Source organism: Phytophthora cinnamomi (genome assembly GCF_018691715.1).
Source record: "Phytophthora cinnamomi strain GKB4 chromosome Unknown Contig27, whole genome shotgun sequence".
Taxonomy (NCBI): Eukaryota; Oomycota; class Peronosporomycetes; order Peronosporales; family Peronosporaceae; genus Phytophthora; species Phytophthora cinnamomi.
The window spans coordinates 1247941-1271528 of NW_027150960.1; the positions used below are offsets into that span (position 1 = coordinate 1247941).

The 23588-nt window shown below is 55.7% G+C and overlaps 10 protein-coding genes across 11 annotated transcripts; 5 read left to right on the forward strand and 5 right to left on the reverse strand.

The window, feature by feature from the left end:
- Window positions 1–296: 296 nt before the first annotated feature.
- IUM83_04132 (Pyruvate dehydrogenase) lies at window positions 297–1816 on the forward strand (the record flags this gene model as incomplete). The annotated part of the gene is made up of 2 exons (XM_067928185.1): window positions 297–1702; window positions 1774–1816. The coding sequence occupies 2 exons, from the start codon at window positions 297–299 to the stop codon at window positions 1814–1816; spliced, it is 1449 nt and encodes a 482-aa protein (XP_067793825.1).
- Window positions 1817–1976: 160 nt separating this feature from the next.
- IUM83_04133 (putative oxidoreductase C2F3.05c) lies at window positions 1977–2816 on the reverse strand (the record flags this gene model as incomplete). Its single annotated transcript, XM_067928186.1, has 1 exon — window positions 1977–2816. One exon carries the CDS (start codon window positions 2814–2816, stop codon window positions 1977–1979), a length of 840 nt encoding a protein of 279 aa, XP_067794036.1.
- A 540-nt stretch (window positions 2817–3356) lies between these two features.
- IUM83_04134 (Purine-cytosine permease) lies at window positions 3357–4883 on the forward strand (the record flags this gene model as incomplete). Its single annotated transcript, XM_067928187.1, has 1 exon — window positions 3357–4883. One exon carries the CDS (start codon window positions 3357–3359, stop codon window positions 4881–4883), a length of 1527 nt encoding a protein of 508 aa, XP_067793823.1.
- A 518-nt stretch (window positions 4884–5401) lies between these two features.
- IUM83_04135 (Purine-cytosine permease) lies at window positions 5402–6922 on the forward strand (the record flags this gene model as incomplete). The annotated part of the gene is made up of 1 exon (XM_067928188.1): window positions 5402–6922. One exon carries the CDS (start codon window positions 5402–5404, stop codon window positions 6920–6922), a length of 1521 nt encoding a protein of 506 aa, XP_067793824.1.
- A 113-nt stretch (window positions 6923–7035) lies between these two features.
- On the reverse strand, window positions 7036–8021 carry IUM83_04136 (uncharacterized protein; the record flags this gene model as incomplete). Its single annotated transcript, XM_067928189.1, has 3 exons — window positions 7036–7388; window positions 7482–7749; window positions 7857–8021. The coding sequence occupies 3 exons, from the start codon at window positions 8019–8021 to the stop codon at window positions 7036–7038; spliced, it is 786 nt and encodes a 261-aa protein (XP_067793821.1).
- Window positions 8022–8674: 653 nt separating this feature from the next.
- Window positions 8675–10752, reverse strand: IUM83_04137 (uncharacterized protein; the record flags this gene model as incomplete). The annotated part of the gene is made up of 4 exons (XM_067928190.1): window positions 8675–8691; window positions 8771–8782; window positions 8852–9169; window positions 9255–10752. 4 exons carry the CDS (start codon window positions 10750–10752, stop codon window positions 8675–8677), a joined length of 1845 nt encoding a protein of 614 aa, XP_067793822.1.
- Window positions 10753–10840: 88 nt separating this feature from the next.
- Window positions 10841–12793, forward strand: IUM83_04138 (Histone acetyltransferase ESA1; the record flags this gene model as incomplete). The annotated part of the gene is made up of 9 exons (XM_067928191.1): window positions 10841–10994; window positions 11075–11121; window positions 11185–11529; window positions 11613–11708; window positions 11779–11862; window positions 11936–12039; window positions 12114–12345; window positions 12433–12474; window positions 12554–12793. The coding sequence occupies 9 exons, from the start codon at window positions 10841–10843 to the stop codon at window positions 12791–12793; spliced, it is 1344 nt and encodes a 447-aa protein (XP_067793819.1).
- On the forward strand, window positions 12794–13788 carry IUM83_04139 (uncharacterized protein; the record flags this gene model as incomplete). The annotated part of the gene is made up of 5 exons (XM_067928192.1): window positions 12794–12812; window positions 12911–13036; window positions 13125–13196; window positions 13635–13652; window positions 13724–13788. 5 exons carry the CDS (start codon window positions 12794–12796, stop codon window positions 13786–13788), a joined length of 300 nt encoding a protein of 99 aa, XP_067793820.1.
- A 421-nt stretch (window positions 13789–14209) lies between these two features.
- Window positions 14210–14554, reverse strand: IUM83_04140 (uncharacterized protein; the record flags this gene model as incomplete). The annotated part of the gene is made up of 1 exon (XM_067928193.1): window positions 14210–14554. The coding sequence occupies one exon, from the start codon at window positions 14552–14554 to the stop codon at window positions 14210–14212; it is 345 nt and encodes a 114-aa protein (XP_067794004.1).
- A 2402-nt stretch (window positions 14555–16956) lies between these two features.
- IUM83_04141 (Ubiquitin-specific protease) lies at window positions 16957–23208 on the reverse strand (the record flags this gene model as incomplete). 2 transcript variants are annotated; one of them, XM_067928195.1, is made up of 2 exons in its annotated part: window positions 16957–20960; window positions 21483–23208. In XM_067928195.1, 2 exons carry the CDS (start codon window positions 23206–23208, stop codon window positions 16957–16959), a joined length of 5730 nt encoding a protein of 1909 aa, XP_067793988.1. The 2 variants fall into 2 exon arrangements, with proteins under 2 accessions (XP_067793988.1, XP_067793989.1); XM_067928194.1 differs by lacking the exon at window positions 21483–23208 and having other exon boundaries at window positions 16957–17838.
- Window positions 23209–23588: the final 380 nt, after the last annotated feature.

Sequence of the window (23588 nt, forward strand, 5' to 3'; positions counted from 1 at the left end):
CTCCGCAGCCTCAGACCTGTGATATCGTATATAGGTACACTTCCCACTTCTTCGGAAAGATCACCATATTGTAATCTGTATAATTTATATCTTGGTTAAACAGCGTCGCCATTGTGAATCGTATTCGGAGGCTTTCTGAAGGGACAATAATAGCGAATAGAAACGCGACGCGCCCAAGCAGAAGCTGAACTTTGCCTAGGTATCGCTTGCTAAACGGCGCCCGATCCTCCTCGACTGGCAGATTCCAATTTGCTCCCCAACCACCACACACAGCACAGCACAGCGCAGCACCAGGCATGGAACTCGTGCGGTGCGGTGCCAACCCCCACCTGCTCACAGGCGCGCTCTGCGCCGTGGCGAAGGGCGCCGTGGCCCGCTACGGCGCGGCGCTGCTACACATGGACGCCTTCCGGCCGGACTTTGAGGCCAGCGCCATCTCCATGGACGAGGTGCGCGAGATCGCCGACGAGGATCCCACGCCCATGTCCCTGCAGCAGATGCGCACCTTCGCCGACGGCAGCATGAAGCTGCACGTGCTGTCGGCCAAGTTCGTGCACAAGGAGCTGCAGTCCCGCTACGCCCGGGCCATCATGGAGCTGTCCGACCTGCCCGTGGGTCTGAGCGACACGACGTCGGTGCGCCACGCCATCAACTTCTACCGCTACGAGCTGCAGAGCATCAACCGCATGAAGTCGCCCACCAACGCCGCGGAGGACATCGTCTTCACCGAGAAGATCCGCAACTCCAAGGAGCGCGGCTCCAACCTCGTGCCTCTCATTTGCTACGGCCTGCAGGAGCTCAAGGCCACGGACCTGGGCCAGAGCGCGCTGCAGATCGAGAGCGTGCAGGAGGACATTTCCTCCCGCCTCGACAAGTTCTTCCTCGGCCGCATCGGCATCCGCATGATCATCGGACACCACGTCGAGTCGCTGGAGCACACGGGCGGCCGCGTCCACCTCGTGAACGCAGAGCAGGTCGTGCGCGACGCGTGCGAGCGCGCGCGGAGGCTGTGCATCCAGTACTGCGGCGTAGCGCCTCCTGTGCAGATCCGTGCGACGCCCAGCGCCAACATGCCCTTCATGTACGTCGAGTCGCACCTGCACCACATGGTGTTCGAGCTCGTCAAGAACTCGATGCGCGCGACCGTGGAGCACCACCACTCCCGGTCGCAGTTGAAGCCCCGGGGCATGGTCAATCGGTTTGAACGTGTGATGAACCCGAAGAGTCCTTCGCTGGGCTTCTACATCCCCGCCGTCGAGGACGTGTCGGGCGTCAAGATTTACCCGGACGTGAGCAAGTACCGCTCTGGCGACGAGCTTCCTCCCGTGGAGATCGTGATCTGCCAGGGCAGCGAAGACCTGACGGTTAAGGTGAGCGACGGGGGCGGAGGTGTGCCTCGCAGTCGCTGGAACAAGCTCTGGCACTACGACTACACCACGAGCCCGCTGTGCCCGCCCATCGACTCAGACAACTACCCGACGTACCGCGAGCACTTCAGCGGCGGTGGCTATGGCATGCCGATGGCACGTTTGTTCGCTCGCTACTTCGGCGGCGAGGTTGTTTTCAGCTCACAGGAGGGGTCCGGTTCGACGGCGTTCATCCAGGCGCACCGCCTTGGCACGAACATGGAGTTGGTTCCTCTTCGAAGGCAGATGCAGGCGTCAACTTCCTCTCCCCCGCACTGGCAACTCCGCCGTTGCGCGTACGCCTAGAGTATCATACGTGCAGTAGACTTGTTAATTAACTTCATTTATTTTATTATTCGAATCAAAGGGCTATGGTAACCTGGAAATGGAGTCTTGAGTACCAAGAATGAAGGAGGAGAAACGAAGGTGACCTAAAGCTCGTCACTACGATAGCTCACCGAGTTCCTAGTCAACGACTCTCATGTTTAATCAAGCATCAACATCAAGTATGTTTTGTTTCCATCTCATTGGGCAAGTTCATGGCTTGCTACAGCTCGTATGTAGCTAGCCTCACACTGCGTGCTGCTTGATCGGATCCCACGCAGTCACAAAGTACGCGTCCAGGCCATTCAACTTGTCCATCTGCTCGCTCGTGAGCTCCAACTTGGCGGCCTCCAGGTTCTCCTTGATCCTCGACTCGGTCACCGACTTGGGCAACGTCACGAAACCCTTGGCCAGACTCCAGGCGATTAGCACCTGGGCCGAAGTCGCCCCCGCCTCGATCGCAACCTGCTTGAGCGTGCGGTCGTGCATCTTCTGGACGCGGGCCAGCGGCGAGTACGCCTCCATGAGGATCCCCTGCTCCTCGCAGTACTTGACCGTGTCGGCGCGCGCGAGCCACGGATGCAGCTCCACCTGGTTCACGGCTGGCTTGACGTGCCACGACTGCGCGAGCTTCTGCAGGTGCAGCTCGCCGAAGTTGGACACGCCGATGTCGCGCACGACGCCCTCGGCCTGCATGTCCTCCAGCGCCTTCCAGGCTTCGGCGCGCGTGGCGCCGTCGAAAGGCGCGTGCAGCAGGTACAGGTCGATGTACTCGAGCCCGAGCTTCCGGTTGCTGAGCCGCACGCCCTCCACCACCTCGTCGTAGCTCCAGCGGCCGTGCGGGGCCACGATCTTGCTCGTCACGAAGACGTCCTGGCGCGGGACACCCGAGTCACGAACGGCTTTGCCCACGTCCGCCTCGTTGCGGTACACGGTGGCCGTGTCGATGTGCCGGTATCCGAGGCGCAGCGCCGCCAGCACGGCGTCGTAGGTTTCGGCGCCCGGGGCGCTCTGGTACACGCCCAGCGCGACGGCAGGGATGGCGTGGCCGCTGGGCAGCAGCTTGGTCTTGACGAAGGAGCTCATGCTTTGGGGAGTGAGACTGGAGCAGACCCCGTCACGCATCAAACGCCGCTATTTACGTGACTTAGTTACGGTGGCGAGCATCAGGGCTGCGCGCTGCAGGCACGAGTCTTCTGTGCCGAGTCGAGGCGTGGCGACCGTCAGGCCTGCAGGCCGTCGACATGCATCACGCAGAAGTCGTCCAAGGTCGGGGGGGGGGGGGGGGGCTGTAATTGCACTGCCGGCCCTTGCATGCAAGTCGCAGCGTGGCACCTTCAGCGCGCAAGACCTGATAACGAGTGACCCCTTACTTCAATCGAACGAGGGGAGCGTCATACCGCCGGGAGACCTGCTCATTGGCCGCGGCCGGTGCTGTCTGGCCCTGGTGCAGGGGATGGCCACCTTCAGCACCTCCAGCAGCATTGCGTCACCGGCATCTGCATGCGTGGCGCTATTTAGTACTCGACGACGAGCTGCGGCTTGTCGTTCATTACTGGTTTTGCCTGTGTTGTCGCTCGTCTTCATCTGATCGCCCGGGTCAACGTAGCTGGAAGACGCAGCGCCATGCCCCACGCGCAAGAACTCGACTTGGAGAAAAACTCCGCCAACTCCTACGTCCAACTCGATACCGACGCTGACGTCCCCGTCGAGTACGAGAATGGAGACACATGGTACGCTCGCGCGCAACGCTGGGCCGAGAAAAACTACATGGAGCCGCGCAGCATCGAACGTGTGCCGGAGGACGAGCGCCACGACACATCGCTCGTCAATGTGTGCACGATGTGGTTGTCGCCGAACATGGTCATGGGCCACTTCGCTGTTGGCATCCTGGGCAAAGCCATCTACGGAATGGGCGTAGTGGACTCGATGTTGGTGATCCTGTTCGCCAACCTGCTCGGTGTGCTCCCTGTGTGCTTCTTCTCTTGCTTCGGACCGGTGTTCGGACTGCGCCAAATGGTCCTCGGTCGCTTCTGGTTTGGTGCATACGGTATCCGTGTCGTGTCTGCGATTGCTTGTGTGTCGGGGCTGGGCTGGGCCACGGTGAACGTCATCGTCGGCGCCGAGCTCATTCACGCAGTCAACACCGACGTTCCTGGCTGGGCTGGGATCGTTATCATCGCGTTCTGCACCTTCCTCATCACGCTGTTCGGATACAAGGTTGTGCACTACTACGAGCGCTACTCGTGGATTCCAAACTTCATCGTGTATTTGATCCTGTTGGGAACGTTCATCCACTCAGGCGCTTATGTTCATATCCCGATGGGCTCTGGAACCACGGTAGTGTCTGGTGTGTTGAGCTTCTTCTCCGTCGTGTTTGGCACTGCTATCAGTTGGAGCACCATGGCAGCCGACTACACCGTTTACCACCCGCCGACGGAGAGCAAGCGCAAGATCTTCTTCGCGACGTGGCTGGGCTTGATCTTCCCTTCGGTCTTCAGTGAGTGGATCTCCGTCATCGTCATGTCTGCCACGGGCCTTGACCCCAACGCCACTGATAATATCTACTTGAACGGGTACAACGACTCTGGTGCTGGCGGCTTGATCGGTGCCGTGTTGATCCCTCACTTAGGTGATTTCGGTCGTTTCTGCCTCGTGATCATGGCGCTCTCGACTGTCGCGAACAACTGCCCGAACGTGTACTCGTTCACGCTCAACATCAAGGTGATCGGTCGCTGGACTCGCGTGGTTCCGCGCTTCCTCTGGGCGTTGATCGGTGCCGTCATCTACGCGGTTATTGCCATTGAAGGGTACTCGCACTTCGAGTCGGTACTCAACAACTTCATGAACTTCATCGCGTACTGGGCCACGATCTACGTGTCAGTAGCGTTGACCGAGCACTTTGTGTTCCGACGCGGCTTCCGTGGCTACATCGTCGACGACTACAACACAAAGAGCAAGCTCCCGATCGGCTTCGCGGCCATCTTCTCGTTCCTGTGCGGGTGTGCTGGCGTGGCGCTGGGAATGAGCCAAACCTGGTTCGTCGGTCCGCTTGCCGACCATGGCGATATCGGTTTCGAATTAGGCTGCATTTTCACGGTGGTGGCGATGCTGGTCTCTCGTCCACTGGAGCTCCACTTCTTCAAGCGCTAAACTTCATGCGTGCAACATTTTGGGTGGGGGATGACACGACCACCCGCTGAGCTAGATCGTCGACTACAGATCTAGGTTAGCACTAAAACCGTGTTCTAATGCAATGTTTGTCTTTTGTGGTTCAAGCGCTTTGTCGCCTCTAACACCGGAAGCAGTCTCCAAACGCAGTCTCTTAGTGCTTGGGGCGATCTTTGTGCGATGCCGTGGCGCAATTCGAGCCAAAGGTGAGTGCGTCCTGGATCAACTCGATTCGAATGAGCAACAAGGTAGAGCTCGTGTCCGTCATGGCGCGTCAGCTTACCTCTAGGCCTGGCCATTGGCTATAGCTGAATCACACGTGATGGAGCGCGCTTTGCAGCACCAAGCGTAGCACTGCGCCACACATGTACCGCTCCAACACGACCTTGCAGGCACCACCGGTTGCAGCATACCATACCGACGGATGGCTCGCTGCTCTTACATTGCATACTTCATTTCACCGCTGACTGCACAACTCCACCGACACAATATCGACGAGGATGACGAATACTCAAGAGCTGGACCTGGAGAAGAGCTCTGCCAACTCGTACATTCGCTTCGATGCTGACGTCCCCGTCGAGTACGAGAACGGAGACACATGGTACGCTCGCGCGCAACGCTGGGCCGAAAAGAACTACATGGAGCCGCGCAGCATCGAACGTGTGCCGGAGGACGAGCGCCATGACACATCGCTCGTCAACGTGTGCACGATGTGGTTGTCGCCGAACATGGTCATGGGCCACTTCGCTGTTGGCATCCTGGGCAAAGCCATCTATGGTCTTGGTGTCGTCGATTCAATGCTAGTGATCCTGTTCGCGAATCTCCTAGGGATGCTGCCGACGTGCTACTTTTCGTGTTTCGGCCCCGTGTTTGGTCTACGTCAAATGATCCTGGGTCGATTCTGGTTTGGCGCCTACGGGATCCGCATCGTCTCGGGTATCGCGTGTCTTTCCGGGCTCGGGTGGGCTACGGTAAACGTCATCGTCGGCGCCGAGCTCATTCACGCAGTCAACACCGACGTTCCTGGCTGGGCTGGGATCATCATCATCGCGTTCTGCACCTTCCTCATCACGCTGTTCGGATACAAGGTTGTGCACTACTACGAGCGCTACTCGTGGATTCCAAACTTCATCGTGTATTTGATCCTGTTGGGAACGTTCATTCACTCCGGAGCATACGTGCACATTCCGATGGGCACGGGTAGTGCCGAAGTCTCCGGCGTGTTGAGCTTCTTCTCCGTCGTGTTCGGTACGGCAATTAGCTGGGGCCCTATGGCAGCCGACTACACCGTTTACCACCCGCCGACGGAGAGCAAGCGCAAGATCTTCTTCGCGACGTGGGTCGGTCTCATGTTCCCGTCAATTTTCACCGAGTGGATCTCCGTCATCGTCATGTCTGCCACGGGCCTTGACCCCAACGCCACTGATAACATCTACTTGAACGGGTACAACGACTCTGGAGCTGGTGGCTTGATCGGCGCAGTCCTCATTCCCCACCTGGGAGACTTCGGTCGCTTTTGCCTCGTGATCATGGCGCTCTCGACTGTCGCGAACAACTGCCCGAACATTTATTCGGTGACGCTCAACATCAAGGTGATCGGGCGCTGGACTCGTATCGTTCCTCGCTTTATCTGGGCCCTCATCGCTGCAATTGTGTACTCCATCATCGCCATCGAGGGATACGCGCACTTCGAGTCGGTGCTCAACAACTTCATGAACTTCATTGCGTACTGGGCCACAATTTACTCGTCCGTCGCGCTGACCGACCACTTCGTGTTTCGTCGTGGATTCGGCGGCTACAACGTTGAAGATTACAACAAGCCCGAGAAGCTCCCGATCGGATTCGCGGCGATCTTTTCGTTCTTATGTGGCTGCGCTGGCGTGGCACTTGGCATGAGCCAGACATGGTTCACGGGCCCTCTGGCCAGTCACGGCGACATCGGCTTTGAGCTGGGTTGCATCTTCACCGTTGTGGCATTGCTGCTCTCAAGACCAATCGAGAAGCGCATTTTCAAGAGATAGATTCACAAAAGCTCCATAGTGGTAAAATCGCTAGCATAACTGAATTGGCCACGCATCAACCCAAATAAAATGCACTCCGTTCAGTCGACACATACTGCTAATTCCGTTTACCACTACTTGGCCATGGCCACCAGCAGCCCGTCTTGCTGGTAGAATAGACGTGTAGCGTAGGCACCGATCGAGGCACCGATCGTGCCATTGACTCGCATCAGCAGGCCGCCCATCAAAGAATGGATAATTGTCGCGATAGCCTCCGGACTCAAGAAGCTCTGCACGTCGGCGCTCATGCACTGACTAACTGATGCCCGCGGACATAACGACACATGGTCGTCGCAGTGTGAGCCTTGGCAGCAGGAGAAGCAACCGTTTGTTTTCGCAGGAATAAAGATTGGCTGGAACACTGCAGGGGAGAACCTAGCAAGAGGCTCGGCGAAGTACTTCTTGCACACGAGCTTCCCGTCGTCACCTAGCAAAACATGCATGACAGCATAAATGGTCAGGTACCATGAACAAGTTATCATGGTGCCGTCCTTGTCGTCGCACCCACACATGAACGCACCTGAAACTTGGTCCTCGCAAGGATACAGGTCAAGATCCACCATGGTCACAGTGATACTCTCGCTGAACGGATTCCTCAGTTCGAGCGATGTAGGAATCCGGGTCAGATGGAAAAGTGACGGAACATACAGCAGCGACGAGGTGACAAGAGTTGGAGTCGCGGGAAATAGCTCAGCTAAAGTCGGCAATTTTGACGGAATCGAAAGCGTCTTCATCGCTGGTTGGAGAAGATCGAGGGAAGTACTTGCCTCCGACCCCTTGATAGTAATCTGCGCCATGAACAACGAGGTCACGTACACATCACATGCAACATCACGTCAATCCACATACTACAACTAACACATACGTCACCGAGTTAAAGCTAATGAGATAACACCTTTTGGGCAGCCCCATGCGTGAAGTAGCCGGAAACGAAATTCGACAGGAATCTTTCTGCAGTGGCGAGGTCAGTTGCCTGCGGGTTATACTCAAAACTCCCTCGGAGAATTGTTGCTTTGCCGCAACAGTTGAGATTAAAATTTGAGATCTTCGCAGAGCCCATTCTTGCACCGTCGAAAAGCACATCCAAGATGAGCGACCCCAACTTCGTCTGTACAATCGATGGGTTTCTCAGGGAAAACTCCATCGTCATTACCATGGACGACTTCGAGCCTTGATTAATATCGACATGGAGAATCTTGACTGGTGGATGCCGAAAAGAATCCATTGCTGGAAGAAGCGGGTTGCCCTCGACGGGAATATTGCTCAGGGATAGCATCCCCATTCGTGTTTCGACATCTGGAAATGCTCCTTGGTTAGCTCGACTATCACTAGCCAATCGCATCATGACACTCTCATTTTTCGTGAGCAAGCCCCCGATAAAACCGGACATTCCAATAACGTCGCCCTGGTCATTAAATCCAATCGGGTAGAAGTGGCTCATATTCAAGCGGAAAGCTCCACCCGCCGACTGGTTGAACTCGCAAGATTCACGGGCAGACACCAACGAACCAAGGTGATGGCCACTTTCATTCTCCAGAGTCAGCGCAACAGACAAGTTCGAGATTTTCAGTGGAATGCTAATGGAGGCTGGCATCTTCACCTTTGCTGTCATGTCTGTTCGAACCTGCATTCGTGTATTAGTCGCCGGGCCCCTCGCACCGGGCGGAGCTTCGTCCAGAATGACATCTAGTTGGTTCATCTTGATATCCGAGATCATGTGGAATCCCATCCTGACGCCAGGGAAATCGGTCCCAATCGTTAACCCCACCAGCGCCTCCTTCATCCACACGCAATCGGCATATTGCGTACCGGTGATCTTAACTACAATTTGGGAGCTGTTACCCTTCAGATAACTCGAGAAAAATCCTGCCACGGCGTCGCTCACTTTACCGGCTGCATCCTTGGTTGGTTTTAAATGACCAGTCATTTTCAACGAGTTAGCTCCTGGTGCCAGATTCATCGTTCCGTGGAGCTCGCCAATTTTTTCCCGGGGTGCATTCAGGCTTATATCCATCGTGAGTGTGCCAATAGACACTGTGAATAAGGATGGATTACGAATTTCAATATTCGCTTCCATCGGCTCCTTGTGCTGCGTAGGGCTCCCGGTACCTGGCAAACTAAAACTCTTCACTGTCACATCCTGAAAGTTATTCATTCCATCCAGCAGCGCGGTGGAACGAAGTGGTAATCCAGGTAACTTCAGCGTTCCTGAAAAATTCAGACATAGTATTATAACAAGAGCACTGGCAAGATGGTGGAGTACGCCGAATCAATAAAAGACATGGCAACGTACCGAGGGCTCCATGGCACACCACATCCATACTGCCAGCGAGTGTGAGCGGGACCTTGTCCTTGACGACGGAGGCACGAACAAATCTGCCAAACGCCCTCCCCTTCTCAGCGAAATCAAGCTGCGTCAAGCACTCGACAGAAATATTACTTCGGCCCACTAGCCGTCCGTTTATAATGTCAACAGACACAGTCGATAGCGTCCCCAAAGCTACATCTGCACCATTAAGAGTAACATTCATGTGGACATTCGTGATAGTCAATGCTGAATTGGGTCCCAATGGACTGGTGGCCTCCACCAAGACAGCCGTGTCAAGCCGTATGAGTTTGTTCGCCTTGCCCTCTTCGGGGGCATGCAAGGAAATCCCGCGGAAAAACATGTTCCCGACCAACGGGTTTTTCTGCGGCGGCAGTGAGCTCTCAATCGTCAAATTCCTCATCGCTCGGTTGTACAGCTCCACCGACGTCGCCTGCGGGTCACACGTGACGACCGTCAGTGCTGCCGACATATTGCTCAAATACTTGGTAATCAGTCCACTGATCGCCTCCGAATTCGTCCCCAACATCTCGCCCTGCAACTCCAGCAAGTTGTACCCCTTACTCATATCCTTCTCTCCCTGCAAGGACGCGCAGTACGGATGAGACGGCTGTCCGTCCGCCACGGGTAGACTCGTGTCCTCTGGCGTCGTCAAGTGCGCGACCAGCGTTTCCCTCCCGAGAGTCGGGTAGTGGGCATTGAGGCACAGCGCTCCTACCGGTCTGATCGTCGTGAGCGACGGGTTACGGATGCACGTCTTGATGGTGGCCAGCACTTTCTTCTGGGTCGAGTGGCCCATTTCCACCTGGGCGATCTGCATGTCACGCAGTCCGTTCATGCCCCTGAACGTCATGGTCTTCTTCAGCGGGATGTCTGAGGCGCTGAGCCTCACGAGGCCCCCGAGCAGCCGCACGTGGATGCTGAGCGAGCTGCTGATGTCGTACTGCACCTCCGGCAGCCGCATCATGTCGCCTGCGAACTGGTCCCAGGCCTCCTTGTCCCCGATCTCAAGCGTGGAGTTGGGGAAGTTCTGGTCGTTGACCCCGTGGCGGATCTCCATGCTCGGGGCCGCGAACGTGCCCACCTGCCGCTGCCTGTACGCGATGGTGAACGTCGCGGCCTCCACTGTGGCCGGGAACGGGGACGCCGCCAGCAGACTCAGACGCAGATTCAGCCCCACCGACGCGGCGCCCGGCCGACTCAGATCCATGCGCTCCACGTGCATGACCGTGTCCTTGATGGCCTTGGCCGCCACGCGCTGGATCTGGCTCGACACGATTGCGTACGACAGCGCGCCCAGCAGCAGCACGAAGCCCACGGCCGAGGCCAGGCGGCGCCGGTACCACGGCCGCGCACCCCTGCGCTTGCCGTCGCCACGGTAGCCGTCCTCCTGCGGCCCCAGCAGCGGCTGCTGCGCCGCCAGGCGCTCGTCCAGCTCCAGCTCCAGCTCGTCGTCGTGGTCCATGGTCTTCAACTGGGTAAAAGGAGATGGGGAACTGGGTTATGGCATATATATTCCGTTCGGTAGGATGAACGGACCATCATTCGGCAAAATGCGGGCCAAGCTGGAGGCGGACGCGGCCAAGGAGGCCAAGGAGGCCAAGGGGGAGCAGCGCGAGAGCGAGGGCCCGGGCTTCCCCGTGGGGGCCACGCTGGTGGCGCGCTGGATGGGCAAGACGGAGCGCACGTGCGTCGTCATCGACCGGAGTGCGTGGCGCCGCAGAGCTGGCCTCCGAAGCCGCTAATGACACATGTTGGTACTAATGACTAATATTTCGGCCATGCAGCGGCGCTCAGCAACGACCGGTTCAAGTATTACGTGCACTGGCATGATGTACGGGCTCGTTGGAGCAAATGCCGTATTAGTCCCAACTTTTGACATGCACTGCGCCGCCAGTTCAACCGCCGCATGGACGAGTGGATCAACGAGCACGAGATCGTGCGCCGCGGCACCGACGAGGAGACGCTCAAGCTGCAGGAGAAGGACGCCAAGGAGAAGGAGAAGGAGCAGCGCGCCAAGAGCCGCAGCAGCACGACGGCCGGCTCCGGCAAGAAGGAGTCGGCCAGCGCAGCCGCTGCTGCTGCTGCTGCTGCCGCTGGGGCTGATCCCTCGGCCCGCACCCGCGGCCAGAAGCGCAAGACGCCCGACGACCAGGAGTTCGCTCCGCCAGAGGAGCACGACGAGCACGAAGGCATGGACGCAGCCAGCATTCGCGAGCACGAGGAGGTCACCAAAGTCAAGGTGTGTGACGGTGCAATGTCTTTCTTTCATGAGATGCTAAAGTTTTGTGGCTCTAAAGTGATATCTGAAATGCTTTTTCGTAGAATGTGCGCTTCGTGGAAATGGGGCGTTTCCGGATGGCCGCGTGGTACTTCTCGCCGTTTCCCAAGGAGTATTTCCCGGATGGATCGATTGACTGCGTGCGTTGCTGTAATAGAGCAGCGAAGTATGGTTTTGTTTCGCTAATGTGTTTGTTGTTTTTGTCATCAGCTACATTTTTGCGAGTTCTGCATGGCGTTCTTCTGCCACAAGCGTGAGCTGACTGTGCACCAGGAACGCCGTGTGTGCAATCGTGTACGTGTAGACATCATTGACTGAGGCAGTTATTTTGTTGGACTTACGGTTACATCTTGTATGGTGATGACAGCACCCGCCAGGAAACGAAATCTATCGCCATGAGAGTCTGAGCGTTTTCGAAGTGGATGGTGCGATTTCCAAGATCTACTGCCAGAATCTCTGTTATTTGGCCAAGTACGCCTTATCCTTCTTATCAACTCAAGGTGGCAGAGTTGTTGTATTTACATGAGGTGTGTTCGGTGACGCAGATTGTTCCTGGACCATAAAACTCTGTACTACGACGTAGATCCGTTCCTCTTCTACATCATATGCGAGGTGGATTCTCGTGGCTTCCACCCGGTGGGCTACTTCTCCAAGGAAAAATACTCGGAGCTGGGATACAACCTGGCATGTATTCTCACGTTCCCGTGCCACCAGCGCAAAGGCTATGGTCATTTCATCATCCAGTTTTCGTACGAGCTCAGCAAGAAGGAGGAGAAGGTGGGTTCCCCGGAGAAGCCTCTGTCGGACCTTGGACTTGTCAGCTATCGAAGCTATTGGACTCGCGAGCTGTTGCGTATATTGAAGGAGTACCCTGAAAAGGAAGTGTCCATTATGGAGCTCACGCGGGTACGTTTGTTTATAAGTGTAAGGTTGGTGCTATAGCCGCACAACCCGAAACTTATCTCAATGCTGTTGTTGCTTTTAGTTGACATCGATCAAGAACGAAGATATCATCGCTACTCTGCAGCACCTCAACATGATCAAGTATCTAGGCGGGCAGTACGTGTACGTGGTGCCAAATCAAATAGTGGATGCGCACCTTACGAAGCTAACAAAGAAGGGCCCACAAGTTGTTCCGGAGAAGTTGCACTGGGCACCGCTGCACTTGGACATTAAGCGCGACAAGTGGTCGCTGAAGGCCATGACTGCTGACAAAGAGGACTAAATGGAGGCGAAAGCAGGAGGTACTGTATTTCATGAACGGCAATTTGTTTATGTCTGGTTGTTTGTCCTACTGGTCTCTATCCCTCTATGCATTCCTCTAAGCCGTGTGGTTTGCTAGCTATGGAGTTGGTGCATTGTGGCATGCCACCTGGAATTCCTGCTTCTGCGCCTGCGTCATCTCACTCTGAGCAGACTCAAGTATGTCAGATAGACCACTACCCTGTAGCGACTTGGAGCACTGAAGGTGATGCCACTCCATCAGCATGAAACCTTCGACGTGGACGAACATCAGCCCGAGTTGCCACTCACCCTCGGCGATGCGTTTTGAGCAGACCTGGCAGGTGGTGGTGGCGATGGGCGCCACACGCGCGACAGCCTGTTCGCAGCGGCTCCAGGAGCTGCTGGTGCGGGGACTGGTGCCTGGTGGCGGCACGTTGGGAAGTTGGTCCATTGCGAAAGCGTATGCTGTTGTTGCACAGGCTTAGTGGAGGCGGTGGGTGTTGCACGGTTTGTTGTGAGATAACGGGGAAGAGGAACGTGCTTACGCAGGAAGAGGTAAATCCAAGACTGCGAGAGGTTGGAATTAATAAACCGGCGGGCCAGGTAAAGTAGCTAAGCATATATCTTTCAGGATGCACTTGATTCTCGCGGCGATTAAGTGACGACAGGACTACTTGCCGCCTTGTCCATGATGGTTCATGGCTACGTCTTTGGCGATCCTAATGTCAAACGAGTTTTACCCTCTGGGTCAAATCGATTGTGTATAATCACGGATATTTCCTTGTTCGTATAACATTCTTCGTAGCGGTTTTCTGCAAGCTGGTGATGCCGTGCACCAATAGTGCAGGGTGCGAAATCGAGTACGTATGAGATGTTGTATCCTGGTGGATAACTCTGAAGTTTGCCGTTTCTTCCCCACTTCATGTTGCAGCGATTTCCATCCACGAAATGCCGTTTATCCCAGATAAATCCACACCGGAACGTGGATATCGTTGAAGTACACAGTGCATGGTGCAGTCGGAATCACTGCTACTTCGCCACGTACGTAGTATATCCTATTCGATCCAGGCTGTGGAATGGTAGTTCTACAACTGGAAATCGCTTCTAAACTACAGTGTATCAGGATATCTGGTGTTTGCCAAATTTCGCGTACGAAGATGCTGGAACGCACGAGGTACACTACTGTATTCACGGGCATTGTAATTTGGTTTATCCTGCTTGTTCTACTGGTGTCTATCTACTCTTGCATCGTTCCTCTGTTGCTACCCTCATATGGGGCGTCTCCTATTGTGCCATTTGCTGCAAAAAAAAAAACATGTGTAGTACTTGACTACGACGATACTCGGACGGCACTCGACATCGATACATCCATCCGGGCCTCCACGAAAGCTCGGGGGTTCAAGGTCGCTCGCTGGTATCACGAGGCGGCGGCCTTCTGACACGCCTCCTGGAACTCCTTCTTCTGCGCCGGCGTCATCTCGCTCTGCACGGTCTGGAGGACGTCCGAGAGTCCGCTGCCCTGCAGCGACTTGGAGCACTGCAGGTGGTACCACTCCATGAGCATAAAGCCCTCGACGTGGATGAACATGAGGCCGAGCTGCCACTCACCCTGGGCAATGCACTTGGAGCAGACCTGGCAGGTGGTGGTGGCGATGGGCGCCACGCGCGCCACGGCCTGGTCGCAGCGGCTCCAAGAGCTGCTGGAGCGCGGGCTGGTGCCCGGCGGCGGCACTTGCGGGAGCTGGTCCATCTGCGCAGCCATCTCGGGTCGGTTCTGGGAGTGAAGACTGAAGTTACTTGCAGTCTCGTCTCGACTGCCGTGGCTTGGTGCTTGGGGCAACGCTGGTCACGCAGGCAGACAAGGCTCGGTGGTCAGAGGTTCTGACTCAGCAACAGCAGGACGGGGAGGAGCTTGCTTCAGCCGGAGTGCGTGAGAGGAGGCGAATCCGAAACTGCAGATGGGGCTGGAGGACGCACGCGGCAACAGCAAAGGCGCTGGAGCGGGTGTTGGCTGCGTGGCGTCGGAGGCTGTAACTGTGGCAAGCGGAGCTGTGCTGTCGCGAACGAAACTGAGCGCTGCTGCTGCGGGTGAGTTCACTGGCGGGCAAGCGCGACGGACGATGGATGGAGCAACAGGCGGCGGCGGGTTTCTTCCGGAGCTCTGCGCTTCTGTGGGTATGACAGCGAAATGTGTTCTGGAGCGGGGTCGTGCCTGCCGCCTGGTGCCTCCGGCGCCAGCGGAACCTCGCTCTGCAGTGACAGCGGCTCGGCAGCCGATTTTTCGACGCCGTTAAAAGACGGGGACTTGTCGTCGAGTTGCGACGAGCTCAGCTACGACCGCACGACTATCGCCGACTTAGCCAAATCGCAAGGATGCCGGCCGCGCCACTGTTGGAGCTCTAGGGAGCGCTGCCGCGCTGCAGGACGCTGGGTGGGTGGGTGGGTGGGTGGGTGGGTGGAGGAAGGCGAGCGGAAGGGTGGGGGATTTTGCAGGCGCAGCGGAGACCGCCGTCACAGCAGCAATCCAGCCGCTGGTACCCTCCACGGGCGGCGTCCGCCGACAGCCAGCGAGTATCGCAGCGACACCACGCTTGATTCCTCGTCGCCCAGCGTAACGCCCTGGCTGGAGCCCTGCTGGCGGCGCCATGCGAAAGCGCTTTCGTGGCTCGCGCCGACAACTTCTGCAGAGCCGATCGGGGCGGCCAGCTGGTGCGGGGCCGTCCCGCTTTGCGCCGCTCCGGGAGCCCGAACTCTGGCCGGCTCCGCCCGCTCTGCGCTCCGGGTTGGGCCTCTTGGTCCGCTGTGAAGCGCGGGCTGCGCGCGCGTGCGAGCGGCACTCTCCGAGAAAATATTCGCGCTGCCAGCGCCGGAGCCGGTCGATCCCGGAACGGATCACTACTTTTTTCAGCGAGCCCGCTCCCTGTAGACAGAGCGCTGCTGTCATGCTCTCGCGACGGTGGCTTCGCCGCCGCGGTTGTCCTGCCGCGCGGTGTCCTGCTGGCAGGTTGTGCGGTGCAATCGGATGCACTTGAGGGTTGCCACTACGCGGCGCGACATGAATGCTGGTCGTTCGGCTCGAAAGACACCTCGCCGGCCGACACTGATGAGCGCATTCTTTCGAGTCCGCCCAGGGCGAGCTGGCGCTCCCTATATCATGTCGGTGCTCGTTCTTGTTCAAGTCGCGGGTGTTTCGGGCTTGTCTGCCGCATTAACCTGTCATGAGGACGAGCAGAGACACGGCAAGGGAGACGAAGCCCGTCGCCACATTGCACCGGCGGCGGACCAGCCCCAGTCGCAACGTGATTGCCGAGTGAACTTTCTCCGCGGCGCCAAACCCACCCTCCTGCGGGTCCCGTGTAGAAGTCGAAGATTCACTTGGGCCCCCATGCGTGTCAAAATTTGCCCGTGATCTGTTCTGGGCGGGCTTGCACGCAGTTCCGGGAGGCTGGCTGCCCACAACTGCGCGAAGCTGCACTGCAGCTGCTGCAGGCGTTTGCTCGACCTCATCCGAAGTCGTAATGTTCGTGAAGTCTCGCGCGACGGCAGGCCAGGTGGTGCTCGTGTTGGTCATTGCACCGCTGGATGACAGCGAGATGAGCAGCACTGCGAGAGGCATGAAGTGACGACACTTTGGATCGCCACCCGTCGACTAAGTAAGTGGCTACAGTCTCACTTGCCGATCCTGGGAACCAGATGCCGAAGCGTGGCTTAGGTTCATGTAGAGGATGGTTGAAGCAAGGAGCCCACCGGCGCCTATGACTTGGCTCCAGACAGCTCAACTGTAGGTCTACTCGCCTGCGCGCAGGATTTGTCCAGCGCATGGCCATGAAGAGGAGGCGCGAGCACGCGCGAGGATGGTAAAGTTGGCTTCAACAGCAGAACCACAGTGGCTACAGCTCATCGCGAGCTTCGTGCCAAGCTAGACTCCCAGTGAGTTCGTCCGTCGAAAAGGGTAGAAAGGCTGGGGCGCAACGCAAGACACTCGACACGTAAAATAAATGGCAGCAATTTCTTTCTCTTTATCAATTCACCTCACAAAGACACTCGATCCTCCATGCTCTGCCGGCCAGAAAGCCCCCTCTGGGCCGCGAGCAGTGGGTCCGTGCAGCTCGGACGAAGGCTACATAATGTTACTCCTCCCCTCCCTCCTCGAGCTCGCTCGCTTTACATGAAATCGTCCGTGCCGCTGCCGTCCTCCTGCGTGTCCAAGTGCACCGCACGGAAACGCTCGTTGCTGTCGCGGATCTCGTCCTCGCTGTCGTCATATTCCACCGTCTCCGCGTCCGCATCCACATCCACCGTCTCTACTACCATGTCGGAGGAAGGCGCAGTCGGAGCGGTCGAACCCTCCTCGTGGTCGGGGAAGCTGCCTCTCGCCATGTAGCCATCGACGGGGTCGGAGGCATCAGCAGCGTCTCCTTCGCCGTCTAGTGCAGCCACCGTCGAGCTGTGGAGACGCACAGTGGGCACAGGCGGCTTTGCCTTCTCGTTCTTCACCCACACCTTCCAGCCATCCACCGGCGGAGACTCATCATCAATGTGTGATTGCACAAAATAAAAGTCCTCGTCCGACATCGTCCCCAGCAGACTCTTGTTCGGCGAGTAGGAAATGTACCAGCGACGAGCCTTGCTAGGCATGCAGCAGCGGAATAGCGTGTACTCGATGTCGCTCTTCACGCAAGCGTACGTCAAGCAGTTGTCGTGGATGTGAGTCGTGCTAACGTAGACTCCGTTGACCGAAGAATAGCCAGCTCCTTCCACCACGTATCGCCGTTGCTCCTCCTGGTAGGGAATGCCAAGCGCTTCGCCTAAGCGCCACAACATCTCGAGCTTTGCCGGCTCGCGTTTCAGCACGGACAGGCGGCCACCCAAGCTAGGTTGGAGCGACTCGAGGCGCAACCATTCGTACAGCCACTCCCACTTGCTGCGGTGCTCGGTCAACCACGTGCTCACCGCAGATACGCGAGCACGTAGCTCGAGCACGAGAACCAGCTGACGGTACACGAAAAGCGGGACGTGCACGGTGTTTACATAGCGTGACCTCATATTCTCTCGGTTTCGAGCAGAACTGAGCAGCCCATAATCACTGTGAACCAGCGCCAACTCCACTAGTTTCTTCTGGTACTCGCATTCGTAGCCCAGAACGCGTTGAACTGCCAGTGCGCAAGCGTCCACAACGGGCTGGCCCTTCCATCCCGTTTCCGTGCTCTGCAAGCAATGCAGAAGAGCACGCAAAAGGCGCGTTGACGTCTCGTGATCTCCTAAACTCAAGCGTAATAACAGCTCGCAGGTAGTCTCTGCTTCCTCCTCGAGAGCTGAGTCGAAGAACACATCATTCAGCAACGCACCACGGCTTAATGGACTAAAACCCTCCAGAACTTGTGCTCCGGTGGGCACGTTCCCATTCGTCATTGAGTGTCTCTGGAGATCCTCACTGAAGCCGAACGCGCGTAGATCCTGCAGCACTGACTTGGTCGATGATGCGGCCACGTCCGTATAGTACAACATGAAACCATCAAGCTCCACACGTGCAGCTTCTGTAGCTGCCTCATTCTTCACAGAGTCAACGCTAGGTGTACCATACTTGACAAGCAAGCTTCGAGCCTGCTGCTCAACGGCCGGGCTGTTCGTAGCACTGCTGAGCGACACCGAGAAGAATTTCTTCAGTTCCTCTAGACCCAGACCAGGGTTGTCATCCGGACTTCCCGGCGTCTGGTAGTCCTCGAAGATTTCTGTGAGTGCGTGCTCAGCTTTCTCCGATAAAACCGTGCGGTGGGGATACTGCGAGCTACCCTCCGTAAGCAAGGGCTCCGTTGTGCGCCTAGGCAACCCTAAAATTGCGATAACAGCCTCCAATAGGTACTGGTAATCCGGTGACGCGTACCGTGAAGCTGTAGGCTGCAATGTTGAGGACGGGAATGCATCCTTTAATGCGCTCGGACCACGGTCACACAGGAAAAAGTTAACCAACCGCGCAATCATCTCGAGTTGCTGTAATTGAGAGCGAGCCGTGGTGCTGATCTCAGCACAGTTGCGCAGAAGCATGAAGCACTCCTCCAAATGGGATTGCTGCATAATGGATGTCTGATCCAAGAAAGAAGCTATAGCCTCCAAAAACGCCCTGATCACTGTCGTATCGGCTGCCGCAGCTGCAGCTGCACTCGTTTTACCCAGCGTAGACTCCTCTTCCTTCCGGTGAGCTTCATACGCTGTAAGTGCTCGTGACACTAAGTGCACAAACGACTGTCGTGCGATTGAATCGGGGCACTCGAATAGCAGTCCACGCAACCAGAGAACTCGCTTTGATGTCGATAGCGCCGAAAAAAAGCGTGCGCAGATAGCCTTGGACCGGGTGAACTTGGACGCTAGCACAGTAATCCAACGTGCAATCCCGTGCTTTTCGCGCGAGTGCAACAACACACTCAGCACAAACTCGACGCCGATTTCTGTCAGAGTCATCTGAATTTCTTCATCAGCACGAACTGCTGGAACTGCTATCGCCACTGGCGCAGCTGGTGGAACCGCCGCATCAGTTGACTCGGGTACAGCCGATAGAGCCATGGGCACAGCCTCTTCTGATAATCCAATAGGAGCGTCTTTGATGTACTGGGACTGCACCATCTCACGAAGGAACTCATGGAATTCCACATCAAACAGATACGAGTTTTGCAGAAACGCCTCGTTGGATTTCCAAACTTCTGCTTCGTACTCGCAGCGCTCTTCATCGGGTGCAGCAACAACTTCGTTTGTTGAAGTTTCTGCCCCAGTCTCAGCCTTATCGGCTGACGGTGCCTCAGGCTCATTAGGGATAACCTTCTCATAGAAGAGCATGAGCGCGTTGCTAAAGACTTCCATCTCCATAGAGTTGTTCGACCCGTGCCACGAGCGCCGTTGCACTCCTCCGAAACACTCGGCCTCGATGTTAGCCGGGTCAAAGGGTGTCACGTCTTCATCATCATATTTAAACCACTTTTCGGATACGTGGTCGTAGATGAAAGAATAGTAGTGGCCACCTTGGGCTACTCCAGAGTGCACCAGAATGCCCTTTAGACGGTATTCGTAATTTGGGTCCAATTTTGTCTTTTCGTCGCTTTCGCTTGTTCTGTCGCCTGTAGCACCCCGTGGAGAAGCAGGAAGCTTGACGGATGATCTAGGAGATGCTGAAGACGAAGAAGTTCGGATTGCCGGCGTATCTCCGTTCACATCGGTCATAAACTCATCGGAGTCGCTCGAGTCGTCAGAAGCCATATCTTCGTCAGTCGACGTTTCTTCGCGGTCTTGCTGCATATTAGAGTGAGCTTCTTGCTCTTCGATTCCGGCCTTCGTGTACGGCTTCATGCTCAGGCGCATAGGGAATGAACAACGATTGTTCAACTTCACGGTTTCAAACGTCGTGTAGTCAAGGTCGAAGCGTTTTAAGTGAAGGATCAACAGGTTTGGCAGTGATCCGAAGCATGTACGTCGAACCGCGGCCTTCTTTGTAGCACAAAGCTCGCACTCCACCTTGTTATCACCATCCATAAGTTCACCTTCAACGAAAGCCGACAGGGACTCCTCGATGCTTTCCTTACCACGAATCTGCAGCTCTAGGCGAATAAAAGGTTCTTCACGTTCGTAGCGGTGCCCGCAGTCCTTTGGAAGCTTCTGCGAGATGAGTTTTCCACCGAGCACGTCTTGAAGACACCTCGTGCCTTGAGGTGTTGTTTTCAAACCCGTCTCTAGACGGTCCAACAGTTTATCACAAAACTCGGTTGCATCATTCTGCTGGTACACCGAAAATTCCAAGTTCAGGCACGTGCACGAGTCCACAAATGCCTTTGGGTTAAAGTAACGCATCTCACTGTCACGCAAGTAGCAGAATGTCCGCTGAAGTTGGCGAAGAACTTCTAATGTCGCGTCAGGGCCCGTCAACTCCGGTTGCAGGATGACATAGCGGCCATTCTCGTTGCCCGGTCGCCCTTCCGCAAGAACGAAGCTCGCTTCGCCGCCATTGTCGTATCGCATCGTGTGCTGACCGGACAGGTCATCGTATCCGATAACATTTGCTTCATAAACTCGCCCCCCAAGGCACTCGAGCGCGACACGGCAGCCTATTAAGCGCTCTGGAAAATTTTCAGCCTCCGCTTTCGTAGGCTCTTGAGGAGTGGGACGCGGCGCTACCTTGGCACCTAACAATCCTTGACGCAGCGTAGGGTGCATGAACAACTGCTGTAAGAAAGAATTCATGTAGCACGAGCAGCCTTGGTTTTTGAGACCAACATGTTCGCCGTTGCCTCGTGTCTCGATATTGTTTTCTTGGCCCCATTTAAACCGAAGTGCATCACTTCGCGTAAACAATCGGGTCAAGCGACCCTGCAAGTCGTGCAAAATACTGGAGTCAAATGAAATTGCACTCGCTAGTAGCTTGAACGCTGGTCGCCTTGTCTCCAATGACACACACAGGGGACAGCGGTGACGATCTTCAGAAGGTAAAGTGAACAAACACTCCTCATACACAACGTCTACAATGTCGCGAGCGATTCCGGCTCGCACGTCAGCATGCACCACTAGAACTTCACGCAAAAACTCCAAGAACCCAATGAGAACCTCGCCTGACCGCTCGTTGCAGGCTAGGAACTTGCTTGAAAAACCGCGACGCAACTTTGACACAACAGCTTGGGCCAACCTTTGGCAATATGACGATGACTTACCGCCCTCAAGACGCGCCAACGAGCAAAGCATACGCGTATACTGGTCACACTGAGCGGTCACATTTTCAATGCGGTCGATGGATTGGGCGCACTCCTCGAAAACGACTTCAGCAGCAAAATCGGACGCTTTGCAAACGGACTCCAACGACGAGAGCCATTGGTCGCGCACTTGCTCCGACTCGAACTTCATGAAAATATTGACGATGATAGCACGTGGCTCCAGCGCCTTAATATACTTGGCCGCTGCATCATGTGCAATCGATACAATTGACTCGACAGTCTTGACAGCATCAATCAAAATGCGATATGCTGTTTTCTTTGCGGGCGTTTTCTCTTCAACGCGAGTGTACTCTGATACCACAAGCTCTGCGATTTTCAGCACCAACTGATCATATCGGCTTTGCTCCACAATAATCTTGGTCCTAGGAGCTTCGTCACTCTCACCTCTTGCGTGGTCTACAGCCAGCGAGTCGTTACCAGATAGCACGGCAGCTGGTACATCTCCATTAGCAGTGGCTGAATACAACCCGTTCTCATGACCCGAGTCGAAAAGGCAAAACTTCAGAATACGAAGTGCCACTGCAGCACCTTCATTGAAGGAGCTCTCGTGGAAGTTTGCGTCAATAAAATACGATAGCACCTCGTGAAACCCGCCTCCAGAAACGAAGCGCTGAAGATACGTCTGTGCAAACGGGACTTTTGCAACATCTGAAGGAAGAAGCAGCGCATCCATAATCTGTAACGTGTAAATAGCCTGATGAGAGGATATTCCTTTCACCAACGAAGACCAATCGGGTTTGCTTCCACCATTAGCTGGATCATCCGATGGGGAACTCATATTGACATCTCCGTCGCTCACCTCAGCAGCACCAATACTCGAAACACGATTCAAAAGCTCCTCGCTAGTGGGGATCTGCTTCAAAAAGGCCCACAGCAACTCGTGGACAGAGTGACCCTCGACGATATCGAGCACATGGAAAAGAATCCCGAAGTACGAGGCATCACGAGCAATCACTAATCCAGGATGGTTTTGAGATGAGAGAGACGAAGGCGAGGTAGGTGATTCTTTGCCCGCTGAGTTCATCACTTGGTCCTGGTCCATCAAGTTGGAGCTAGAACGCTGCACAACAGAGTTGAACATCAGAACACGCAGCTCGCTGGATTCCGTTATCTGTAAGTCCGCGAGCGTCTTTTGATCGCCAGTGATCGCCGAGCCAGACGACAGAATCTTCGTTTGTTGCATCGGGTGGCCCACCAATTTTTCGATTTGCTTGCGGAAAAGCCACAGTGTCTGGTTTGAGTATGCCGATGCCTGCATAGTTCGAACCGCATTCTCGTGACTCGAGGTTGCAGGCGCCGAAGCGCCTGCCCCACTCGCGTTGGACGAAGGGATCCGCTGAGCTATAACTTTAATAGTGAAGTACGCACCCCGGCCACTCAAACCATGTGGGACGAAGGTCTGCTTCTTGCGAGCACTAGACACTAGCCCCGTCAGCAGACTTGAACATTGCTGGACTAACGTCAACGAGTCTAACGAATTGTCCTCCACCATAGATAGTTGCTTAAACACACGCGCCAAGAAATCTTTAACGCCCTCATCTGCGTCGTTTTCACCAGTAAGGCTAAGCTCATCGGGTGACCGCTCATACACACGAAGCAATTCACGCGTAGCCATTTCAGCAACTTCTAGAGGAGCTTCGAACGCGATGCGCCACAATGCATCCATCCCAAGCAGATTGAGCGTGTTTGTTTCCCCAGATGATTCAGCACGTTGCATCAACTTTTGTTGTGCATTAAGACCCACAAAGTAGGTATTGAAACACTTGTAGCCCATGCACCCAAGCGTTCGGAAATCAGTCTGTTTGCACAACAGCTCATTGAAAACGTAGAAGCATACGTCCAAGTTGAATGCCGAGCTAATTGACCCACCAACTGTACTCAAGCCGGGTGCTGCTCCACCTTGGTGGTTACGCATACTCGTTTGGTTGAAAAAAATCAAACAAAATTCACGTTCAGCAGGTGAGGAAGAGAGCACTTGCCAGAGACGTTCAATTTGCGGGATGGAAAGCTCTAGCTTCGGTGACTTGACATGAACGTAGTGGATCA